Below are 23,391 nucleotides of genomic sequence, written 5' to 3' on the forward strand. Positions count from 1 at the left end.
CATTTAATAGATTGTTGTTGTTTAACATTTGAATTTACACACAGGGCAAAATAAACTCTGCTTTAGCAACAAGTGGAAAACAGAAACACTTGTTCCTCTGGGGTTTTCTGAAAAACTGAAGAGAGCCAGTTACTATAACCTCATGGTTGTTGAGTTTACTGGCCAGAATGTCTTGTTGACTTGGAGTTAACTCTCGCCCTCTTTCTGTGTTCTGTAGATCGAGCGACTGGAGGTGAGCAGCCTAGCGCAGGCGTCCAACGCTGTGGCCTGCAGCACCGATGGCTCTTTCGCCGTGGACGTGGTGGACAGCACCCCTGACCCCCAGCGCACCAAGCAGGCCATCACGCAGCTGCAGCAGAAGATCCTGAAGCTGACGGAGCAGATCAAGATCGAGCAGACGGCGCGCGACGACAACGTGGCGGAGTACCTGAAGTTGGCCAACAACGCCGACAAGCAGCAGAGCGCCCGCATCAAGCAGGTCTTCGAGAAGAAAAACCAGAAGTCAGCCCAGACTATCCAGCAGCTGCAGCGCAAGCTCGAGCACTACCACCGCAAGCTGCGAGAGATCGAGCACAACGGCATCCCCCGGCAGCCCAAGGACGTCTTACGGGACATGCACCAGGGCCTGAAGGACGTTGGGGCCAAGGTGACGGGCTTTAGCGAGGGGGTGGTGGACAGTGTGAAGGGAGGCCTGTCCAGCTTCTCGCAGGCCACCCACTCCGCGGCTGGGGCCGTGGTCTCCAAGCCTCGGGAAATCGCCTCTCTTATCCGCAACAAGTTTGGCAGCGCGGACAACATCTCAGGCCTCAAGGACTCCCTAGATGAGTCCCAGGGAGAGGATGGGACCAAGCCTTTGGGGGTGTGCAGCCAGCTGCAGTCCAGCCCCAAGTTCGGCAGCGAGGACGACTGTTCCAGCGCCACCTCAGGCTCAGCAGGGGCCAACAGCTTTACCGGGGCACCCGGTGGCCCCCCCAGCTCCAAAACAAACACACTGGACATGCAGAGCTCAGGGTTCGACGTCCTCTTCCATGAGATCCAAGAGATACGAGACATGCAGGGCCGACTGGAGGAGTCCTTTGATGCCCTCAAAACTCACTACCAGAGAGACTACACAGTAATAATGCAAGCACTACAAGACGAGCGGTACAGGTATGGAGCAACCTTTGTTTTTTTTAAATCACATTGAGTATTTGAGCTGATGAGGGAGGGGGCATTATTGCTCTCATCATATATATATGTCCTACCTGTTTTCTTGTTTTAATTCCAAAGTGCAGATGACTTATGAAACCAATGTTAAATTTTAGGTTTTACATTTTAAATAATTTAAGAAGCCATCCTTTAATGGAACATTGCATTGTACATATGGAAATGTATTTGTTTCCTTCTTTTTCCCTGGGAGGGCTGTTAGGTGTCTTTGGTAGTCTGAGGCTTTGAAGCTGCAGAGCCAATATTCAAAGCACTGTCCTGCACCAAGTAATAAGTAGTTTATGTTGTGAAAGGCAATATTTACTACTGATACTAATGTAGCACGTATTGCAAGTTTCAGGAAGTGCAGTGTCCCTTTTACTGACCAAAAGCTTAAAGGATGGATGGGTGCTTTAGCCTGATCAGTTCCCAAATGTTTGTAAAAGCTCCTCATTTTCCATTTTTAAAATGTTGATGTCATGATTTTTTTTTTCAAAACAGTGAGCACTGGTTCTTGAGTATTATTCTGTGTTCCAAAATCACCTACCAAGAAATTAAAAGTTCTTCATGTGTAGTAATGCTTCACAAAGGAAAGAAAATCTGTCTGCCACTTCCCGAATGAATAATCTGTTCATTTATTTATTATCGATACTGAACTGGCATGCTTTTGGAGATTAGGGGACATGACCCTTTTTAAAGGGCTGTCTCGCTACTTACCCTTACACTCGTCCATCAGAAATGTGGTGTTTTTTAAACCTGAGCTGAAGCAGGCTATTGGCAAGCGTTTTGTTTTGTATTCAGGTTGAGAAATAGCACAGTTAAAAAATAGGTTCATAATATGATGCCAAACTGGCTAACCTAACTTCTGAGGAGGAAGTTAAAGAGGTTTTACCAGAAGCAAGTTCTTGGTGATTAATTAGCAGCATATTTCCAGGAGCTTCAGATCCTATCTCTGTGTGGAAAAGCATGAAAATATTAGTTTCAGGAGAGTTCAGAAATGAGAGTTGTTTTCAATTTTTCTGCAACTGGAATAATTTTCATTGTGTGAGCGCAAAGCCATTTACAGGTGGAAAAAGAACTAGTAACAACATCTCACATTTACACAAAGCTTTTCATTACAGTATAACTGTAGATGATAAAAGGGTTGTACAGTAGTGCCTCTACTGAAGCCACAGTTGTCCCCTGAGCACAGAGTACTGTAAATTAATTAGCACTAGCAGAGTCAGCCTGTTGGAACTTCTGGTTAGCATAGTTTTTACCCATGAGCCTTTTCTCCTTTTGCCAACTGTATTGCAGTTGTCATTCAGAGAACAAAATTTTGAATTTTGGGTTAAGTAATAGCATCTGACAGGGCAGGGTTGACTTTCTTGGGGAATTGCCAGCATCAGTGGCACCTACAGAGAGAGAGATGAAAGTGCTCAGAGCAGCCAAAACTCAAGAACATGTCTTTAATTTAGGTAGGTTATACACAGGCAGAAAGCTTAGCTTTTCAGTTCCTTGAAAAACAACTACAGCTTTGTAAATCTAACTCCATATTTTTAGAAATGCAAACTTATATAGCATCCCATCTGCAATATTGGGCATCATTAGTTTTGTAAACAAAAACAAAATCCTTATTAGTAAATGTGTTGAAATGTTAAAATCAGAATAAAGAAATATTCAGTTTCTTATTTCAATGTGTAAGTGACTATTAAAGACATAACTGACATAAATATGTATTTGCTTCCGTCACGCATATCTGAGACTATAGCATAATCATAGAAATTAATGCATTTCCTACATACCTACTTACAATATGGCCAGTCCACTTCTCCAAACTTGGCTGCAACATCTATCCTGCTGGAGGGGAGTGTCCTTTGGCTAGTTGTAAAGCATTACCTCATTCAACAACACAGGATCCATTGTCACACCTTCAGAGCTCAGACCTACCTGTGAATTACCAGCCAACAAAGAACTGTTCTTCTTGATGACGGAGCATTCACATTGACCCTCAGAAGTGATAGGGTCATGTTGCTCATTCTGAAAAATAAACATTAACATGTTGACTCTAATTAACTTTCTGTAGAGCAGTGTATTTAACCTGTATACAAAGTTTATTTGTACAAGAGTAAATGAAAGTTTCTCAACTGCCATAGTTTTTTATTTAACTTTTGAGAGCATGAATTATACATTTAATGAATTTAAAGACTTTTTCTCTGCACAGAGAGAAAGTAGTATAAGATAATTCTATACATACTAACTGATATTTGAGAACATGAGTTGGAGCTCTTTTTGCTTTATTTAAAATAAATGATCAAACTGATAACCTTTACTTTTTCCATCTTAAATTGAATGATGTTTTTTTATATTTAGTAAGCATGGACAAATAATCTAGAACTGAGTATTAAGTATAATGTATGTATAAATTAAAAGGTATGACAGAAACAAGTAGTTTAACTGTTAAAGGACCTGCCCTAAATAATCTTCCTGAGGAAGATGTGTTAGTAGCTTTCTCCACGTCTCGGTACATCAAATGCTTCCATTACAGAGTAGTTTATGCTTCTATGTGGAGCTGAAACCACCTGAGGGGTTTGGATAAGGTTGCGTTTCATTGTTGTTGTTACCAATGCCAAGTTTCTTCAGCAGTCAAGCTTAATATAAATGTTCTGGTAAGTAATGTGAACCACAGACTCAGCTCTCTGTTACTCTTGAATGGCAAGCAACTCTGTTATGCCCTCTTCAAACCTTTCATAGCCTTGCTGGAGACTCTTTTAAAACAGCCATGTAAACAGTATCATCTGGTATCTGTTATTGGCCAGTTTGGCTCTTCCTCTGATTGCCTTTATTTGAGCTGTACTTGAAACAACCCTTCTTAGTGTTGACGTTTGTTTTAGTCTGTGATCACATTTACTTTTGGTCCTATGAGAAGGGGAATTTCATGTTTTGAAGCTGGTTTCAGGAACAGCTGCTGTCTTCAGGCTATGAAAGTCCCTTTGAAAGTGCTGAAACCTGCTGAAATATATTTGGATGTGGTGGTTCAGAATAGTATCGACTAGGATGTAGCATGACACGGAAAGTACAATTACAAGAAGGGCTCTTGGTGAAGGATGACCTCATTTCTGCTTGTAGACTTGTTTCACGTTGTCTAATTGCATGATGTTTCTCTAGTTCATCCTGGTTAGGCACACAAAATACTACATTTAGATCTAAGTGTTCTTAAAATATTTTCTACTGTTATCTGCAGTGTGTTTTGTGTATTACACACTTAATTATTTTCCATTATAAAAGATCAGTCTAAAGTAGTCTTTGTCTGAGGGAGTTTGACTTGTTCCTGTAATTTTTTGTTTGTTTGGGGGAAAACCTATAATCAAAAGGGCTGGCTAGTGTTGTTTGAGAAATTTAAGTGACATTTGCTTCTTTCCTTAGAAGCACAGAATTAATTCAGAGGAACTGGTGTGCTTTAGGCTGGACAAGAAATTTCAGAGAAGTTTTCTTGTGTATAATATCAGTGAATGTCTTGATTTATGGGAACCTTTTTTTCTGACATCCTTTCTATTTGTGTTCAAGGCCCTTTCCTCCAGCTTCTAGATTCACTTCTGTTACAAAATGTCATTAAGAAGTACACATTTCTGCTGAAGGCAGAAAAAGGTTGAAATGAATTTTGCATTGGGTTTCTTTGGCTACCTGTGGTGCAGAAGTAGCTCAGATACGTTGACATTTCCAAAGGCAAAGTTAAAAACTCTCCACGCACAGATGAGGTCTCTCCTGCTAAGCACAGATACTTTTTGCCTTGGTACATTATTTGCTTTGAGAACAGAGGCTAACAGATGAGAACAGACACACACAGGCCAGTAATGCAGGTCTCCTTGAGAACTTTTGGGGTTAATACTGTATTTAGATCCTCTTCTTTTAAGATGTATGCTGTCGTGGCCAAAAACTTTCAAATTCTAAAAAAAATATTGCAACGCTTAAACAATGAATAACTTTTTCATTTTTTGAAAGTGAAACACAATAGTTCGTCTTTAATGAACATGAAAGGAGCCATTGTTTCTGTAAACAGAAGGGAGAGAAATTTGATTGGAAGTACTATCCCAAACAGGAAAGAAGACAGTTTCTCTGTACATTCCAACAGTTTTAACTTATGCTTATGCCTCATAAGTATCGTTGCCTGGTTTATCTCTTTCACAGTCATGCGTTCATTCTTTGTGCTGGTGTTTGCTGTCATACCCCTAGAGGGCAGGGAGTTCTTCCTTAGCCTGTGTCACCTGTATCTCTGCCTGCTGGGCTAACAGGTTTAGAAAGGTGCAGCAGGAAATGACCATTTATGGAAAGCTCTCTGTGATTGGCCAGGGCTGGCATTCCAGGGCGTGGCCCTGAACTGGAGAGCAGGCAGGACAGAGGAGGTCTGTAAATGATGAGGTAGGGGATTTACAGTAACACCTGTGTCATCAAGTACTTGGCAGTATCACCAGGTTATTTTCCAGGTTTTCTTTATCAGCAGTTCTTCTGTGCCTTCCTTTATTCCTTCGTGACCAGCTGATAAAACCCTATAGGTTATTTTATAATGGACAGTTTTCTCATCCCAAACTGCTTTGCACACTGCTTTGTAAAGTTTAGAAGAAATCCATGGTGTGGTTTTCTATAATCATGAATCACTTTTAGTTGCATTGTCAAAACCTGGCTCCCAAAATCCTTGTCACAAAAGCTATGTTATGGGTGAAGTGTTATGAAAAGTCTATATGTTTATCTCCAGTTATAGATTATATGTGCATTTTAGGAGCAACAGTCCAATTTTTGTGAAAAAAATCTTCTATATTAAATAGTAATAAACTAAATTAAATGTTAAAAGTGGAAACAATGTAAAGAGTAAGATACTCATGGAAACTGAATATAGTTTTTACATCTTAAACTCTGTCCTTAGGTGGACAAATTATTGGATAAATTATTTTGTCTAGTCTTCCATACCTTTGAGTAGAATAGAGTCCTGGAGAGGTCTGGGGTATGTACAGTACATTTAGTTAAGATGAGACTGGAGACAGGGAGGTGAGATTAAGAAGTTGAATAGACTCTAGAACACTGTCATTGTTACAAAGAAACAGGCTGTGCTTTGATTTTCACCTTAATGACGTTCGATCTGGTGATTGATGTTTCAGTATCTTCTGTACTCTGTAGGTTAATATTACTTGTTTGTATGAAGTTGTACAACAAGATCCAGTTTATATTTTAGTGAAAAGAACAACTGTAACAATCATGTAAGATGAGCCAAAGGATTCTGTTACTTTCACCATATCTTTGGTAAATTCCACCTCACTGAGCTCGTGTGTCCTGTTAAGGGTATATCCTTATGGTGTGGGGGAGGGGTAGTGTAAAAGTACAAAGTCACCAGTCAGTGTTGCTATCAGTTTTGATCCAGGTATTGTCATCTCCTAGATCGCAGATTAAGTATATTAGCAAAGCAGTAAAACTTACTTGAGTATCTCCTTACCCTGTTGTATTTTAATCTGCCATTAAAGTAATAACAGTCCAAAATGTACCTGTCAGGCAGTATCAGCATGTCAATGCAGATAGACGGTAACTTCAGAAAATTCCCATGGTCTGCTAAGTGTCATTGCCCTAGAGCACCCTCTAGTGGCCAGTCTGTGTCCTACACTACCTCCTACAGCTCTTTTTGGAGATGTGGAAAATATAAAAATAAACTATTTTATATAGTGCCTTTAAAGGTGGGTTCTCAAATTGCCTTACAGAACAACAACAACAAAAAAAACAAATACAGAAGATATACACAATGAGAGGAGACAATAGATGGGAGCACTGAATACAGTAGGATCAAAAGGGTAAATAGCAGAACCAGTTAAGTAAAGGCCCTTCTAAAGAACAAGGTTATGAGTCTAGATTTCAAGGAGTGTAGGGTAGGTGACTCTCTGACATCCTTAGGGATAGAGTTCCAGAGCTTTGGTGCATAACAGGATAAAAGCCCTGTCACCCATTAGGACCTGAACATAAACAATATTCAGGTTCTGATGGGAGACCACATTGCCAGTTATGCTCTTGGCTGCCCCAGTGCGAAACTGCAGTGACCCATGGGTCTCTTTGTCTCCGTCTGTGGCACAGGTGTGAGCGGCTGGAAGATCAGCTGAACGACCTGACCGAGCTCCATCAGAACGAGATCCTCAACCTCAAGCAGGAGCTGGCCAGCATGGAGGAGAAGATTGCCTACCAGTCCTACGAGCGCGCGCGAGACATTCAGGTCAGTGCTGAGCCAGCCAGACGAGGCCTGGCCGGTACAGAGGCCCCCCCTTCTCAAAGCTGTGTCGTTAAATACAGTCTCACCATAGCCTTGCACCAAGATCGCTAAATGTGTGCTTTTTCACTGGAAGAAGAACGTGTCCAGACACTAGCCATTTAAAATTCCCCTACGTCGTTATTCTCACTAATGGTACTATACTGCTATGTCAGAAATCATTTAATGACTTTTAATAGGAAGTACTAAATGATACATCATCCAGGATAACATTTCATCAGGGTTATGTTCAATAAGCAGAGTGCTCTGACAGAATGAATCAACTTTATTAAACAGCCTTAGGACAGAACATTTTCAGATAGTGATGAAGACGACAGCCCAGTTTTTGGAAGATTGCCTAGAAATGAAGGTGCAGATCTGATGGCTTAAGTGTTAATATTTTGATTTTAAATGGTTATGTGGACCACAAGGAAGTAAAGGACATTTTAAGGCTTAATTATTTAGGGTGGGCTAGCAAACGGGGAAAATGGTAGACCCAATACCCCTCTTCTCTCACAGGCACACCCAGCAAAGCAACTCCTCAGACCATGGCCATGTGCTTGTGTATTTGCATATCATTAACTAGGTTGTTTGTGTAGCTTCATTTGGACACCATTAAACATCCTGCATTATTCTATTACCTCATGAGAGATTGTCAATAAGCTTCACTTCGACAAAATCAATTGGGATTGAAAGCTTTCAGGGAGGTCAATCTAATATTCATATCCTGCTTTTTAAGTGTTTCAGTCTGAAATCCCTTATTGTTCAGTTCCCTGTACTTCCTTTACTGTGCTGGATTCCATTTATTTAGCTTTTGAACTATCAGTGTAGTTTCTGTGCACTGAAACTTGAAATAAAATTGAAAACAGTTGAACCCCTTCACTGTGTTAGTAAATGCAACAGCACCTTTTAATTCATTATTTGATTCATTTGTTGGTATTGCATCTTTTTGTATGGAAGCCTGGGTGTGTTAATTAAAAGCACTAATATAAGTGCATGTTCAGGCTTCTGCAGCTGCCTGAGACAGCTGGCATTTTGTCGCTGCAGAAGGGTTTTGCAAATACACTTCAGGAAAACCAGGTCTTCTTGCACATTAAGTGCCTTGCCCTGTTCAGATCAATAAATCGTTCATGTTTCATTACCTAGGATTGTTAAAAAATACATGGCTGGAAGTCTTAGCTTTTGAAAAGGAATAATAGCATATTTAAAGCCATAATTTTTTCACATCAACAGAGTGGATGAAAAGACTCAAGAGGGCATGGTTCTCTGGGTACCTTCCCCCAGGACAGTAACGTTCTCCCCAACATGAAGCAAGCCTCATGTTTTTCACATGATGTGCTGCATGTTTCATGCCTCATTCTTAAAATATTTGTGCATCCTTGCCAGACGGCATCAGAAAATGTGACATGGCTCCTCATTGAGAGTGCAGGCCTTCAATATTTAAGCCTTTATATAAATAGTGTGATCTCTCCCTTCTGTTGTTCCATTCACCCACAAATGAAACCCTGACATAATGGGTGAGCTTTAGCAGTCCAGAGGCTGAAACTGATTTTCCACTGAAACTGTTTTGCAGGAAATGAGGGCAAGCAAGCTTTTCCTATGCTGTACTATTCTAGACAGAGTCATTTCTGTTTTGGAAATGGACTGAAGAAGAAAGCTAGTCCTGACTCTGTCTGATAGCAGAATCCATTCTCTCACAGGACATTGTTTGACAAAGGAAGAAAAACAAAAACAGATCAGTGCTGCGTGCTGGGTAGCATGGGGCATAATAATAAACCGATTTCCTGCTAACAGTCTGTGTGGGTCCTAATGCCCCAGTTTAGTGACGGGGCACTATACTGTAAAAAGGTGCCATCCATCGGATGAAAAGTAAAACCAAGGTCCTAACTCTGTGATCATTAAAAATCCCATAGTGTTTCTTGAAAGGAGTAGGGGTGTAAATCACCCAGGTCTCCTGGCCAAGTTTCCCCCTGCCCTTTACCAATCATGGCCCCCTAATAATCCCCATCTGTGAATCGGCTTCATTAATCTTTCTTCTCCCAACTGATACCTGGTGTGTGGGGAGAGTACTGGCGCACTATGGCTGCTGTCGCATTATCCAGGTGGGGCTGCACACTGGTGGTGGTGGAGGAGAGTTCCCATTACCTGTAAAGCTCTTTGAGTGGAGTGTCCAGAAAAGCACTATATAAGTGTAAGGAATGAATCTTATTAATTAGTAACGCGTGCTGTATCTCTCCCCTACCCACAGGAGGCGCTGGAGGCCTGCCAGACCCGAATCTCCAAGATGGAGCTGCAGCAGCAGCAGCAGCAGGTGGTGCAGCTGGAGGGGCTGGAGAACGCCACCGCGCGGACCCTGCTGGGCAAGCTGATCAACGTGCTTCTGGCCGTCATGGCCGTGCTGCTGGTCTTCGTCTCCACCGTAGCCAACTGCGTGCTGCCCCTCATGAAGACGCGCAACCGGACGTTTAGCACTTTCTTCCTAATGGTTTTCCTTGCCTTCCTATGGAAAAACTGGGACGCCATAGCAGGATACCTAGATCGTTTCCTCCAGCCCCCTGACATGACTGCCGGAAGTAATGTGGGGCAAAAGACATAATGGAGGAATAAAAAAGATAACACCTCTGGGAAAGAAAATGACATTTAGCACAAACAAGGAGGTGGAAAACTAAAGGATGGCAAAATCCATTTTTTTTTCAAGGAACAGAGTGAATTTGTTTACATTTTGGATTTTTTTTTTCCCTTGCAAGAAGCATTGCAATACTGTTGTTTTGTTTTTTTTTGTTATTTTTAGAATTTAATCAAGTTCTATCGTTTTGTTTTTTACTATAATAATTCTTATTTTTGTTAAATTACATGTAGCATTAAGATCCTTTTTACACAAACCTGAAAGGATTGCACAAGGAAGAAGCAGCCTGTCTGGAATCAGGGGGGTTCTGTTCGGATGTGCAGCTCGGCTCCCGAGCTCTTTCAGACGATTGCTTTAAAAGAACCATTTCCGAGAAATGAAGTGTGCGGCCCCGGGAGTCCATTGGATCAGCCCATTACTGTGAAACGTGAGCACATTCCACGGATGAAAAGGCGATGGATTCAGGGTTTTTGCTGCGAATGAAATAGGAGGTGGGGACGGAGGGGAGTGGCAACTTGCGCCCCTGTGGCAACTTCGACGCGTCTGCCAAAGTTTTAAAAATGGATTAAAACTTGGCCTAACACCAACCACATTGTACCATAACCGAGATGCTCCGCATTTTTTTTTTACAAAAGTATTGTGAAGTACCGATGTTTTTCACCAAGAAACCCCATTCATTTCCATTTGTTCCCCATGCAAAAAAAAAAAGAAATTAACATACTTGAAGAGTGTAATGCTCAAAGACTCTCAGTGCTTCCGTACTGTTTCTATTAGCGATAAAAGTAATTTTTATTTTTTTTTATTTTTGAAATAAAGAAGCTGTTTTAAATTAAGCAATGAGTGAATAATTTATAGCGTGAACCATCTCAGAAGGGGGGTGGGAGGGGAGGAGGAGAACTTCCAAATCCTGTTTATTGCGTCGCCATCAGAAAGTGGCCTTGCATACACATTCTTTCTGATACCTTGACCTTGGGAAATGGCAGGAAGAGGTGTAAACTGTTACCGATGTGGGACAGAACTTACTGGCCAAAGTCAGCTAGTGTTCGAATCAACCTTGGCTGTGAATAATTGTCTTCTGTGTCGTAACACGAGTGTTTCTGCTTTATTGTCATAGCTTTTAGACTATGAAAAACTTGTTACACTGGTTACGTGTACAGTAACTTATTTTCTCCAATCAGAAGAACCAGATACCCCACAAGCAACTAAGGGATCTTTGCCGACCCAGATCGACGCTGTATGTGTATGTAGTTTGAAAGGAATTGAAATTCCATTTTGGGGAAGATTCTTTAATTCATTATTTCTGCTCCTGAAGTATTATTTACAGTGATGGGAGGGGAGTTAGTTTGCACTGGTTTAGCTTGTTTTTTCCATGAAAGGAGTATAAAACAAAAGCTCATTCATCCTGATTTGGCTTCTACTCTGATTGCCAGTGGCAGCAGTGGAAGTCAAGCTTAGTGTGTGATGTAGGTCACATTCACTGAAATTTTAAAATGAAGGAGGATAATTTATTCAATTCATAAGTCATTCAGACTGTACGAAGTAATCAATGCTGTTGTGAAAACATGTTTGTCTGCTTCAAGTCTAGGCCATAGACTTGAAACATTGAAACATAAAGCTATATGGTTCACAGTTTTGTGCCAGCATTATGCAGGCATTTCAAGTTTTTTTCCATACTTATTACTGTCAAATTGATTAAAACTAGACCTCAATCCCAGAGCAGCCTTGCATTTCACCTGTGAACTAAGATATTGAAATAAGACAAGTCTGGTTAATAGGTTAATATACACATTTTATGATAAACCAACTACTGTAAAGAATATGTTTCGCATCAAGATGTCCTTCCTGATATTTATAATGATGTGCTAACTACCGTATAAATGTCTTTTTTTGGCGTAAGCTGACATTGTGGTACACCCGAATTGAAGAGGTGGAGGTTTATTTATGTAAATTACCACATTTAAAAAAAATGATCGTCACATCAGTTTACAGTTTTTTGCTTTATTAATCTGAAAACTAACAATGACTAAGGCAAAGGCAAAATTTGGTAAAGGGTTCTGCCGATGAAATGGAGATGTGTGTCAGTCCAACAGATGGAGAACTACCTGATGACTTAAAGCAGTGTTGATTTGATGAGTGAACTAATATTCACTCAGATGAGTTAGCAATCTGAAGACAATACAGTGACAGTTTTTCCAGAGGGAACTTTTTGTGCGTCAAGAGTTATAAACCACAGCCCCACTTGTGCTTTTAGCTTAGAATTTTTTTCTGTCTTCCTGATGCTTTGATTTGCCCTCACATCTCTGCATGCTGTAGGGTGATGTGACATGGGAGAGGAGTATGGTCCTGCAAGATGTTGGGATGTCAACAACAGACTAACAAGTACAAATTTAATGGCAAGACTCCCTCCTACACCATGCATCTGGTTTCTTCAGTTCCTCCTTCTCTTTCTGAAAGTCTCATGGCCCGTCAAGGAGAATTAAATGGCATAAGATCACTGGAGCACAATGCCATACACATGGAGCTCTTGAATAGAAAATAACTGATTACTTTTCCTGCTTTTGCACTGTTGCATGCATAGAGTTTGGGATACCAAGGTATCTGGGAAACTGATAATCAAGAATTTCATATTCTACTGGATATCTCCACCCATTTGCTGTAACTACGTTTGCTTGGAGGACCTCGACAGACCATAACAGGGCAAGCACAGGGCAGGACTATCGTTCTTGGCAGGCCACAGATTCGCACACACATCCTTGCAAGGGGGGAGCAATTTATAGACGACAATTTAAAGACACCCTAGATGGCATGTCTTTGGACTATGGGAGAATACTTACTTGAACATGAGGAGATCATACAGCCTCCTTACTGACTGGGCCAGATTTGAACAAAGCACCCTGGAGATACTGAGTGACTGCACTACCCACTGTATTTTTCCTTAATATAACACCCTTTGTGCCAAAAACCTCTTGGAAACTGTTTTGTTATTCTTAAGAAACCAGCACATAGGAGCTTTTCGTATAAACTTATTTGTGGCTGAAAAGATTTACTAAAGAATCGGAAGTGGAGTACGGAGCAAAATATGGTAGATTTTTTTTAATTTATCCCTCTGAGATAGCACACTGTTGGCATTGGTCACGTATTAAGCAATTAAAAGCCTTCACTTGAATACTCAGTTGTGGCTTTCCATTTTATTATAGTTTCACAATCAATCCCAAGTTTTATAAGTAATCAGCAATAATGTCATGAATGTTTAATGGGTGGGTGTGTCTTGTGCTCCTTGCCTGTCTGGCTTTTATGCTGGCCTTTCAGCTGGTTGAAAAGAGAGTCACAGTTTCTGTGTAATGTGAAAGATCACAGCAGCAGACGATTCCAAAAGTCCTGTTCCTACTGAGCTCTCCAGCTGCAGCTCGCATTAGATTGGAGATGGTTAATAATTGTGTAAACCTTCTCCTGTAGGTGGGCTCCTGGTTTGAGAGGGGCCATCTTTCAGATCTTTAGCTGTGAGGCTTTAGATCGCAGGGAATTGAAAGTCCCATACAGTCATGCTATGCAAAATCTCTTTCCGATTTCTTCAAAGGTGCACTAACTGAAAGTCATGCACAACTTATTTGATACGAGTTGGAAGTGTGTTCAACAAGGTCTCATTGTTCAGACTGAATGACAAATCTTTCTTTTTTTCTTTTCGTGTTGCATGTTGCAAAGGTCCTTTCTGATGGCTGGTGTAAACAGGCAGTCTATAGATGGCAGTGACTGGTGTGGAAGGCTATTGATGGTTCTAGGGGAAAAGGTCCAGTCAAAAGAACTCCAGTGCCTTTTGTTATGCCTCTCTTTTATAATTGTTTGAATAAAGTTGAAGCATTCCCAACTTAACTGTTGAGACAGTATCTTTTTTAACAAAAATAATGTATTATTGGTAAAAGACACAAAATGTTAATTTACCCTTACAATGGCATACATATGCTGTAGTTACTGGTGTTCATTTTTTCTTTCTGAATTCATGGGTATGAACAGCATTTTCTAAAAGACAGTTTCAGCAATAACCAGGTAGAATTAACAGTCTGTGTATGGCTCAAAACAACTGACCTATTTCATGACTGACCTACAGTATGTCATGCTTTTTAAATGCCATTAAATGATTTTGTATGTGCAGCAGACAGAAAGCTAAGCTGATTTTTGTAAAAACTTAGACACAAAAAATACTGTCTGCAGCATATTGAGCAAACCAAAACAAAATTAAAAATCAAAAACAATAAGGAATCAAGGACAAAATGTCATAATTGTTTATGATTCTGTGCATATTCTTAAAATTATTGTTTAACTTTGCTACTTTTTCCTGAAATGTTACTAATGTCTGTAACTAAGATTTTTGTGTCCAGGTTCTTTTGAGGAAAGAAAAGGCATTTTCTCAGCATGCTGATGATTTCTGTTAACCTGCTGGAACTACAATTCTGTTTAAAAAAAAGGTATTGATCTCAGATCTCCCTTGAACTGAGATCAATCTGTAAAGTCTAGTTAAGACCTTCTGATTTTGTGTATAAAAAGGTACTCTTACAAAGCCCTGCTGTTGAATTCCGAGTATTTTCACAAAAGGAGATCAGTAAATTATTTTCAATCACTCCATGACTAGTCTTTAATTATTGTCCTGTCTGAATTTCCATATCCTAAGCACTTTTATTATTAACATAGCACATTTCATTGTTTAAATGATCTTGAAATTTCCTTGGGAGTTAGTTCTACACCATAAATGTATTTTGACATAACACAAGAAGGGTACTTGTGAGTTTGCACTCCAATTTAGAGAGATGTTTTGAAGGTTCACTCTGAATACAGTGCTTAACACGCTTGTTTTAATTACCAAAACAAAGCATGACTTTGCGCAATAATGAGGATGATATTCTGTTTCGTAGTTTATTAAAACTTTCTTGTTGTAAACATTTGATCGGGTTTTTTAGAGTTCCCCTATTCGGAAAAAGCGATTTGATATTTATGTCCGGTATTTAGAAACCCTGGAAAATGAATAACAATAAAAAAACCTCAACAGAGATTGGGCTAAATATGGTATACTTCCTGTCTTGAAAGAATGTTGTAAGAAGAAGCGAGCACTTAAAAATCTCCTGTTTGAGATTTTTTTTTTTGTATTTTTCCTTCCATAAAGGGGTCCCTTCGTCGGTTAGTTCTGAAATGCAGTGGTATAAAGTCCTGCATACACAGCATTGCCGTGACTAAGAAATGATGGACAGCTAAATATGGGGTTTTGTTTTTCTTATGCAAAGTCTTATCAAACACTATTGAACATGGAAAAAAAAGATACTGTCTCAAAAACAGTTTTTTTTTGTTTCGTTCCCGATCTCAAAGCTACAATGCGACGGCGTACAGAAAGAAAGTCGATGCTTGAAGAGTTTTACCGTGGCAAGAAGGCTAGCGGTTTAACAATGAGTATTTAATGAAGATTGACGAAAAAACCCTCGTCCTGTATGTGTCTGTGTGTTGTGTGCAAGGTGGTACCTTTAGTAGGTGTCTGTTTTAACCGGAAACCGTGTTTTCACTTGTACTGTAAGTTGACTCACTAGCACGGGTTGGAAGTACGGTGAAAAAAGAGACACTTGTGAAAGTAACACTGTAGTTTTTAGAGTTTAAGCTGCTAATTGTAAAGGAAGATTTTTAAGAAAATTACATTTGTCTTGTTCTGATGGCTGCAGATGGTTCTGTGGCAATTTTACTGTACAGTAAAAACCGAAATAAAGACCTCAGCTATTAATTAAAACATGTTTTCTTTATCTTTGTCTGCATGGGTATGATACAGTGAGTTGGATCAGTGTGATTTTTTATTCTAAATAGTTAATAACACTATTACTCTAATTACTCTATCTTCCTAAGCAACCACCTGAGGGTAAATTTCCAAGGTACATCATGCAACTTTAGAAAAATGTTTGGTTTCTAAAGTTTTATGACATGTCATACTTGAACCCAAAATAAAAAAAATAATCTTTTTTTACCATGGAGATCTGTGTGGGTAATACTTGAAAGTGTTAGTCATGCTAATGAGCTATTCCACCATAAAACCAATTCAGAAGAAGTTTCTTAAAGCTCATTGAGGAAACGTGTTGGATGACATTTAGCAACCAGGTCAGTGCCACCCAGACTGATTAATTAATGTTTCCAATGACTTTTCACCATGAGCACAATCACATTTTTCATTCCCACACTAACATCAGTTTACTGAAGTGTTCTGGAAGCCAGAAAGTTTTGTCATGTTTATTAAGTAAAACAGCTGATATAGAGGCATGGCTTCTGGATCCTTCTATCGAGCATGTGGTCTCATCAGATGCACTGTGGTGTTACTTTGCCACAACCATTACCAGGAATAAGTGGTTTTCCAATGGATTTATGGATTCAATAGGTGAAATAATATATGTGACAGTAATTAAAGCAAATGCGGAGGAGTTGTGGATCTGTAGGTTTCAACAAGTGGGCTATGATTAGAGATCAGTTTGCTCCTAGGAATATTTGGTGCAATACAGGCTGAAATTGCATACGTTGCTTTTATTATTGGATCTGATATTTTCATCCATAAATACATGCCAGATACAAAAACAAATCTTCAGCAGAAATGCATATTGAAATGCATCCTGAAAACTCCAGGAAACAAATTGCACAAATGGTACAATGGGAATCTTGTAAATATTCAAAATGCTTTAAAGTTAGGTCTGTGGCTGTTTGTAGTTATTGTGTATCAGAATGTAAAAGTTGGATTAGTCCCTTGCTAATTTACAGTTTCAGGATAAAGAACAGAAAACAAGTGGGAAGGCACTGTAGATACCACCTTCAACATGTGGCTTTCAACTACTACATAGTGCTCAATCACTTGAGGTGTCCTGGAAAGTTATTACCAGGACAAGCTGAAAGGCACTTGGGTTAAAATAGGTCCTCAAGATAAAATATTCATTTTATTTTGTATATTCCTACTCATCTTCCACTTTGATTTCATTATAATTATAAAACCTAGTGAAAGGACAAAACATGCACTGCAGCTTTGTTTGGGTGTTAGGAAAGCGCTACAGTGTTTTGTCTAAGCTAATAGGAGGAAACTCCCGTTTATGAGAAGGCTGGTGATCTCTTTTGGGAATCACTTCTGAAATCTGTATCCAGGGCTGGACTGCTTTTGTTGCTGCCCTGTTAAGAAGTGACACTAGACTTCACACCTGTATAATAGCAAGATTATATAAGATTATATTATATAAGTATATACTGAGCCCTGTCAGAATAACTGTCCGTGAAATGGTTGAATAATGAGCTTCACAATGTACTTTGTATTCGATCATTCAAACTAGAACATTTTTTGGCACTGGTGTAGATCTGATTTATAAAATGGCATAATCATAAATATCTCTCAAGCTACTTTTTTATTACCATTTACCTCCCAACCCTACTTCCCTGAGGAAACCACCCAGCAGGTTTTTGCTGGGGTCATTCAATCAATAAGAACATAAGACCACAGGTGGGGGGCTACATTATGTCAATTGAGCCTTGGTTAGACCATTTCAATCCTCCTGCATCAGATCTAAAGCTGCTGATGACTTAACGAGATTTACAAAACATGTTGGACTGTCCCTCTGTAGGGCAGTAATGGGTGAGTCCCAGACTAGGATGATAAAATAAGTTAATCTTAGTTTGGCAGTAGTAATGGGTGCCTACATTGAGGGTTAGATAGGTGGCACCATCTGGTGGTAAGAACTTGTTTCTGGAACGGACTCCCAAATTAAAGTCTTTGAGTTTGGCATTTTTACATTGTATGCTAACAGCAGAAAAATCAAAGTGCTGTATTACACTGGTCTGTGCCACACTAACTGTTTTCTACAAATAGATTTCAGAGACAGCCGACTACTTAAACAGTAGCAACGTCAAGCAAACATTGACAATGAGATGGAGTCCACACGAGCCTCCTTAAGACAAAAAAAAAACATTTTGACTGAACACGACCTAAGAAGAGATACCAAGATCCAGGTCTACAATGAAGTCAGCAACCCTAGCGTACAGATCACCCAAAGCTTTAGGAGTCTGGAGCAACACAGCCAGAGATGCCTGCGGGTGATGCCTCAAATGAAATGGGAAGACAAACACACTGCCACCATGACCAAGAACCAGCCTTGACACAGTGATCCTCTTGCACCAGCTATTGGACACATTATCTATTATTTCCATGCAATATGCAACATTGCACTGAACTGGATATTGTGTGAAGATGCCTCATTGACTCCCTCCTGATTTGACTCCTTCAAATACAGCCTCCTCTCAGCTTAGGTGGAGCTTACCTCCATCTAAGATCCTATGATGCTCAAATCAAATGCTAGAAAGACACTCTGAAAGCTTACTTCAAGAAAACAGATGTAGATGTCATGCCTTGAAGTGCTGGCAATTAACTGCACCCTCCAGGTACATGGGACACCATTTCAAGAAGAGGTAAAAGCACCTAAGCTGTAGAGACCTTTGCTTTTATCGATAAGAAATTCTGAGTATGTACAATGTTTTAAGGCATGCTTTAATGCAGTCTTTTAACTAACGCATGTTTCTATTTTTTTCCTTTTATACATTCATGTGTTCTTATACAATGCTTGAGATGCAAGACGTAAAACAGCGTTCTATTACTAAAATTAATTTCACTTCGAGTTAACTGAAAGTGTCAAGCTGTTTTAGTAAAAAAAAAAAAGAGAAAGATCATAACTGGAATATAAGAGCCAGGAGACCTAAGACGGCTCCTTTAAAAATTTCATTTAGAATTAAAATGAATCCTATAGCGCAGCATGGTGACGCAGTGGTTAGCATTGCTGCCTTTCAGCTCTGTGGCTCTGGGTTCAGTTCCTGGGGGCCTGTCTGTGCAGACTTAGAACATTTTCCCCATGTTTGTGTGGGTTTCTTCCGGGTGCTCTAGTCTCTTCCCACAGTCTAAAGACAAACTGGTATGTTAATTGACTTCTTGGAAAATTGGCCCTGGTACCGGTGTTTGCGTGTCTGGGTTTCGAGCAGCAGAGGCTCCAAAACGCAGAGTTCACTGTGCTTTTAAAAAAAATACTAAATACAAAAATAAAAATTAGTACATTAGCAGTTTTTTTGGCACAGAAATACAGTATGTGCAGTAACTATACTGTATACTGTATTTATACTACTGTAAATGTACTGTAACATCCTAAGACGATTCAGAATAGGATACATCCATATAAATATGTTTAAATCTAATATTTTCTGTCTTCTATAATACCAAAATACCTTTAGCTCTATTTGGTTCTACTTAATGGTGTGCAGTGTGGCCTAAGAAAAAGACATAATCTAGCAGGAAAATAGATGTCTGGCCTGAACTATGAAAAACCTGTGCATTTCTTAAGCCATTTTGGCTTGTTTAATTACTTCACATCTGAATGATGACTTCCATGAATAGAAATATAAAATAATAATCTTACCACTTACAATTTAAATTTTGGCACAGCTCCATAGGGAGCATCCTGTGAAGTGATTTTATGTTGCCAGATAAGTAATATACCAACAGGTGGCAGTACTGCCCTTTGAATTTTCTTCCTTAAAGACCCCAGGTGACCTTATTCATAATTTGACACATTAAAATGCTCTTTGTAGAGTAAATCTAGACTGTGGTAAAGATTGTCTTAACAATCATAGAATGATTTTTAGCCCTGTGGCAGTCCATCACTTTTATGAAGGTTAACCTGTACTTTGTTTTTTGACAACCCATGTTCTAAACTATTTTAGTTTTAAAAGTATCTAGATGTTGGTCACTTACAATTGCCCAAATGAACACATCGTGTTCCACATTTCCACATGGGGTAGATAGGCTAATTGGCTTCATTTCCTTTTGTAATCTCTCTGATGTTCTTAGTTTCTAGATGTTCTCCTGACCTTTTAATTTGTGATAGACTTCACATAGGATTCTTATTGTTGTTGTTGTTTTTATTTTCCTCAAATTGTCTTTGAAAAGAACAGTTAAATGCATTTGTGGTTATCAAAAATATTTAAATATTCTAAGAGATGTTACAAAAAAAGAAAAACAACTGTAACAGAAGCTGGACTATCTTTACCAGCCAGTGACTTTAATTTGGCCAGTGAATGGAGAATCATATTGCCCCTGGCCATGTGCTGCTGAAAAGACTATGGGAACTGGTAATGACGTCATGTCTCCAGTGCCAATTTGGGTTTACAGTAAAAAATGCATTAGAGCTGCTCAGAGAATCTCTATAATCATGAATAAGAGGATCATTGATGCAGCACAGTCAAAGATTCCAAAACGCCTGGAGAAAATACCAGCCTACACAGCATACAACACTACCCATTCACATGTAGAATTATTTCATTAACAATTTCCTACCCCTTGGGATATCGAAACAGGAATACCACATAAACCTGCAGCTGGTATCTGAAGAGCACTCTTATTCACAGGTGCACCAGAACCATTCTTAGAAACCAGCAGGACTGAAATCAGCACTTTCCAGTCCTACATATTTGATTTTAAAGATATAACTGTTACGGGTTTTGAAAAATCAATATATTGATTTAATATTTCAAAGTATGCTGCATACTTTGTTAAAAATTTAACAAATTAGAATGATGGTACCACATTTACCCTAACACACTCCATTGTATTCTTATTTGTGCTTAACAGTTGCAGGTAAGAAAGTTATTTTTTAATAATTTCCCAAGTTGTAAAAAATAAAGGAATAACCACGCATTAAATATACCATGAGGAAGGTTACAAATAAGAGGTGGCTATTTCGCTCATTAAGCCTTTTAGGTAGTTAGTATTTAATTTATCCAAGAATCTCATCCACCTGCTTTTTGAAAGAGGCCTTCAAGAACATGGCTGTGTGGTTTGTTCCTGACTCCCACAACCCTTTGGGTAAGTGCCTTCTGTTTTCTGGTTTTTAAATGCACTTGTATGTAGTCTCCTCTTGTGACCACTGATTTGCAAGGGTAATTTCTTTTTTTGGCCAGAATGCCAGTTGTGTAAGCTGCTGTATGCCTCTGATGCAGCCAACAGCTGTGGAGGGTGTACAGTAAATCTATCTCAGGGCTGCCCCGAGATACCTCAGCTTTATCTGAAAGGAAGCATATTGAGGACATTGAGTGCCCTCCTCTCAGGCCTTGCCAGTTAAGTACTGCTGCAGAGAAATTGACACTGTTTTCAGAAACAACAAGGGAAAGCACAAGACAAACACCCGCTTTATTGCCAAACTACCATCATGGGAGAGAGACAGGAAATTGCTCCTCACTGTCACTTTGAAATAACAGCCACCAATTTGTGCTCTGATTCAGACATAACACTGAATATCCTTGATAGAATGTTTACACCATTTCGGTTCTAAGTACCACTAATATTACCATTTCCTTGCTTCTATAAATTGCAGTATCTAGGGTACATTTCAAAATAATTCTAAAATGATAACATTATTAAATGGAACAAAAGACAATCAGTCAGTATTCCACTGATATACCCGAATGTTAACTCGTCTTGGAGGTTAAGTTGTGACAACTTTTGATCTGTCAGTTTGTATTGTGATGTTTGCCTGTATTATGTTTGATCGTAGTGTTAATGTTTAGATGCTGTGAACTGCAAAAAGAACCTCAGAGAGTTTTGCTTTGTAAGGCTGTGAAACAACATACATCAAGGGGGAAAAAATCTCAGTGTTACATGCAGTAGGAAATGATGTTGAAATCAGATTTTAAGTTTGGTCTGTTTTCAGTTGTGACTGAAATTGGTTGTTAAAACAGAAGTCTTACTGCAACACACATGGCTGAGAGAGCTAGGAGGATCTTATTACTGCATTACCTTATCTCACAAGATCAAGACCCTGACAGTGTATTCTTTTTGATAATGTCAGGAGCCAAAATTCTAACTGCACAATTTTGACATGAAAAGATCTGAAGTTCCACTGGCTGTTTTTACTACATTAAAACAGGAATCAATTTCATGTAATGATTAAGCATGTTTTTTTTTAAAACCCATAGCAAGGAAACAAAAAGCATCGTTATTTTTGGTGAGTATTTTGCAGTATTTCAAGGATCACTACTGTAGGGAAAATGTGACTAAAAATCTATGAAGATTTTTCTATGTGTGCTTGCATTGTTATTTCCCCTTTTGAGCCTTTATTCACTGCTTTGTGCTTAATTGGAAATCTCCGCAGGAAGTGTAAGCTCTGGTGGGCCACTACAAGACATCTTCTTGCCCGTGTTGTGGGAGAGAGGGCTTATGTTTTGGAAACAGGTTTCCTCTACTTTGTCCACTGTTCTAAACAAGGATATTGCATGCTCTCACCTAGCACTCTCGCCAAATGATAACTCCCATCCTGGTTTCTCTGAGCTACAGAAATGGAGGATTAGTTAGTACAACTAAAAATGTGTTGGCTCTGCATTAGGAAGCTCTGAATTCTCCCCCCAGTATCACTGGAGCCTCACCTACTGTATTTTGGCCTTATTTATACAGACGCCTTATTTATATGGGGCCATGTTGCCAGCGACATGACTATGGAGGCTTGGATTTGGAAACATTGCTGAGAACATTGCCAAATTATTTTTTTTTTTAATGGTACTTCAGTCATAGGTGTCTGAATTCACACTACGGGTCCTTTGGCAGAACCTGGTGGGTGTAGGATACTGCGAGTTGTTTTGTTGTGTTTTTTTTTTTAATTTTAAAACTTATAATAACCAGTTGATAAAAGAGTGGCGCAGTGGATAGCATTGTTGCCTCCCAGCACTGGGACTGGGGTGCTATCTGCGTGGAGTTTGTATGTTCTCCCCATGTTTGAGTGCATTTCCTCTGGGTGGTCGGATTTCCTCTCACAGGCCAAAATCATATTGGTAGGTTTATTGGCTTCTGCAAAATTGGCCTGGTGTGAGTGTGTCTGTAGGTACCCTGTGAGGAACTGGCATCCCCTCCAGGGTGTATCCTGCCTTGTGCCTGTTGCTTGCCAGGATAGGCTCCAGCTCCCCCATGATTCTGTGTTGGAAAATGGATGAATGTTTGACAAAAAAAGGAAATGTCAACAGAGACATCAAAACTCAGAAGAGCATCATAGTTTTTCCTTATATGCTTTATTATCCCTGTTGCTCTTTATTGCTCTAGAAAGATTGGAAAGATGCAAGAGGTATTTTTAAAAAGCTGGAATCAGTAAAGAAATGTAAACAGTCAGGTAAAATCACCCAATTTGTTAAGTGGGCAATTGCATTTTAAACTCAAACGGCATGGATGGAAGTAATTACAAAACATGAAACCACTGGTACAAGCATTGCAATTCTATGTAAAACTGCATGCATTGTTAAT

At 39.4% G+C, this 23,391-nt stretch overlaps 1 protein-coding gene across 6 annotated transcripts in view; it reads left to right on the top strand.

Annotated features, from left to right (window-relative positions):
- tmcc1a (transmembrane and coiled-coil domain family 1a) overlaps window positions 1–10,782 on the top strand; it is a 102,940-nt gene extending 92,158 nt beyond the window's left edge. For all 6 annotated transcript variants that reach the window (XM_088916518.1, XM_088916522.1, XM_088916520.1 and 3 more), the window contains 3 exons: window positions 218–1,149; window positions 7,276–7,411; window positions 9,693–10,782. In XM_088916518.1, coding sequence (XP_088772644.1) covers window positions 218–1,149; window positions 7,276–7,411; window positions 9,693–10,040 — 1,416 coding nt within the window. In that variant the 3' untranslated portion in view covers window positions 10,041–10,782. The remainder of the gene's footprint in view (window positions 1–217; window positions 1,150–7,275; window positions 7,412–9,692) is intronic.
- Window positions 10,783–23,391: the final 12,609 nt, after the last annotated feature.

The sequence above is a fragment of the Atractosteus spatula genome, chromosome 5 (genome assembly GCF_055471065.1).
Source record: "Atractosteus spatula isolate fAtrSpa1 chromosome 5, fAtrSpa1.hap1, whole genome shotgun sequence".
Lineage (NCBI taxonomy): Eukaryota > Metazoa > Chordata > Actinopteri > Semionotiformes > Lepisosteidae > Atractosteus > Atractosteus spatula.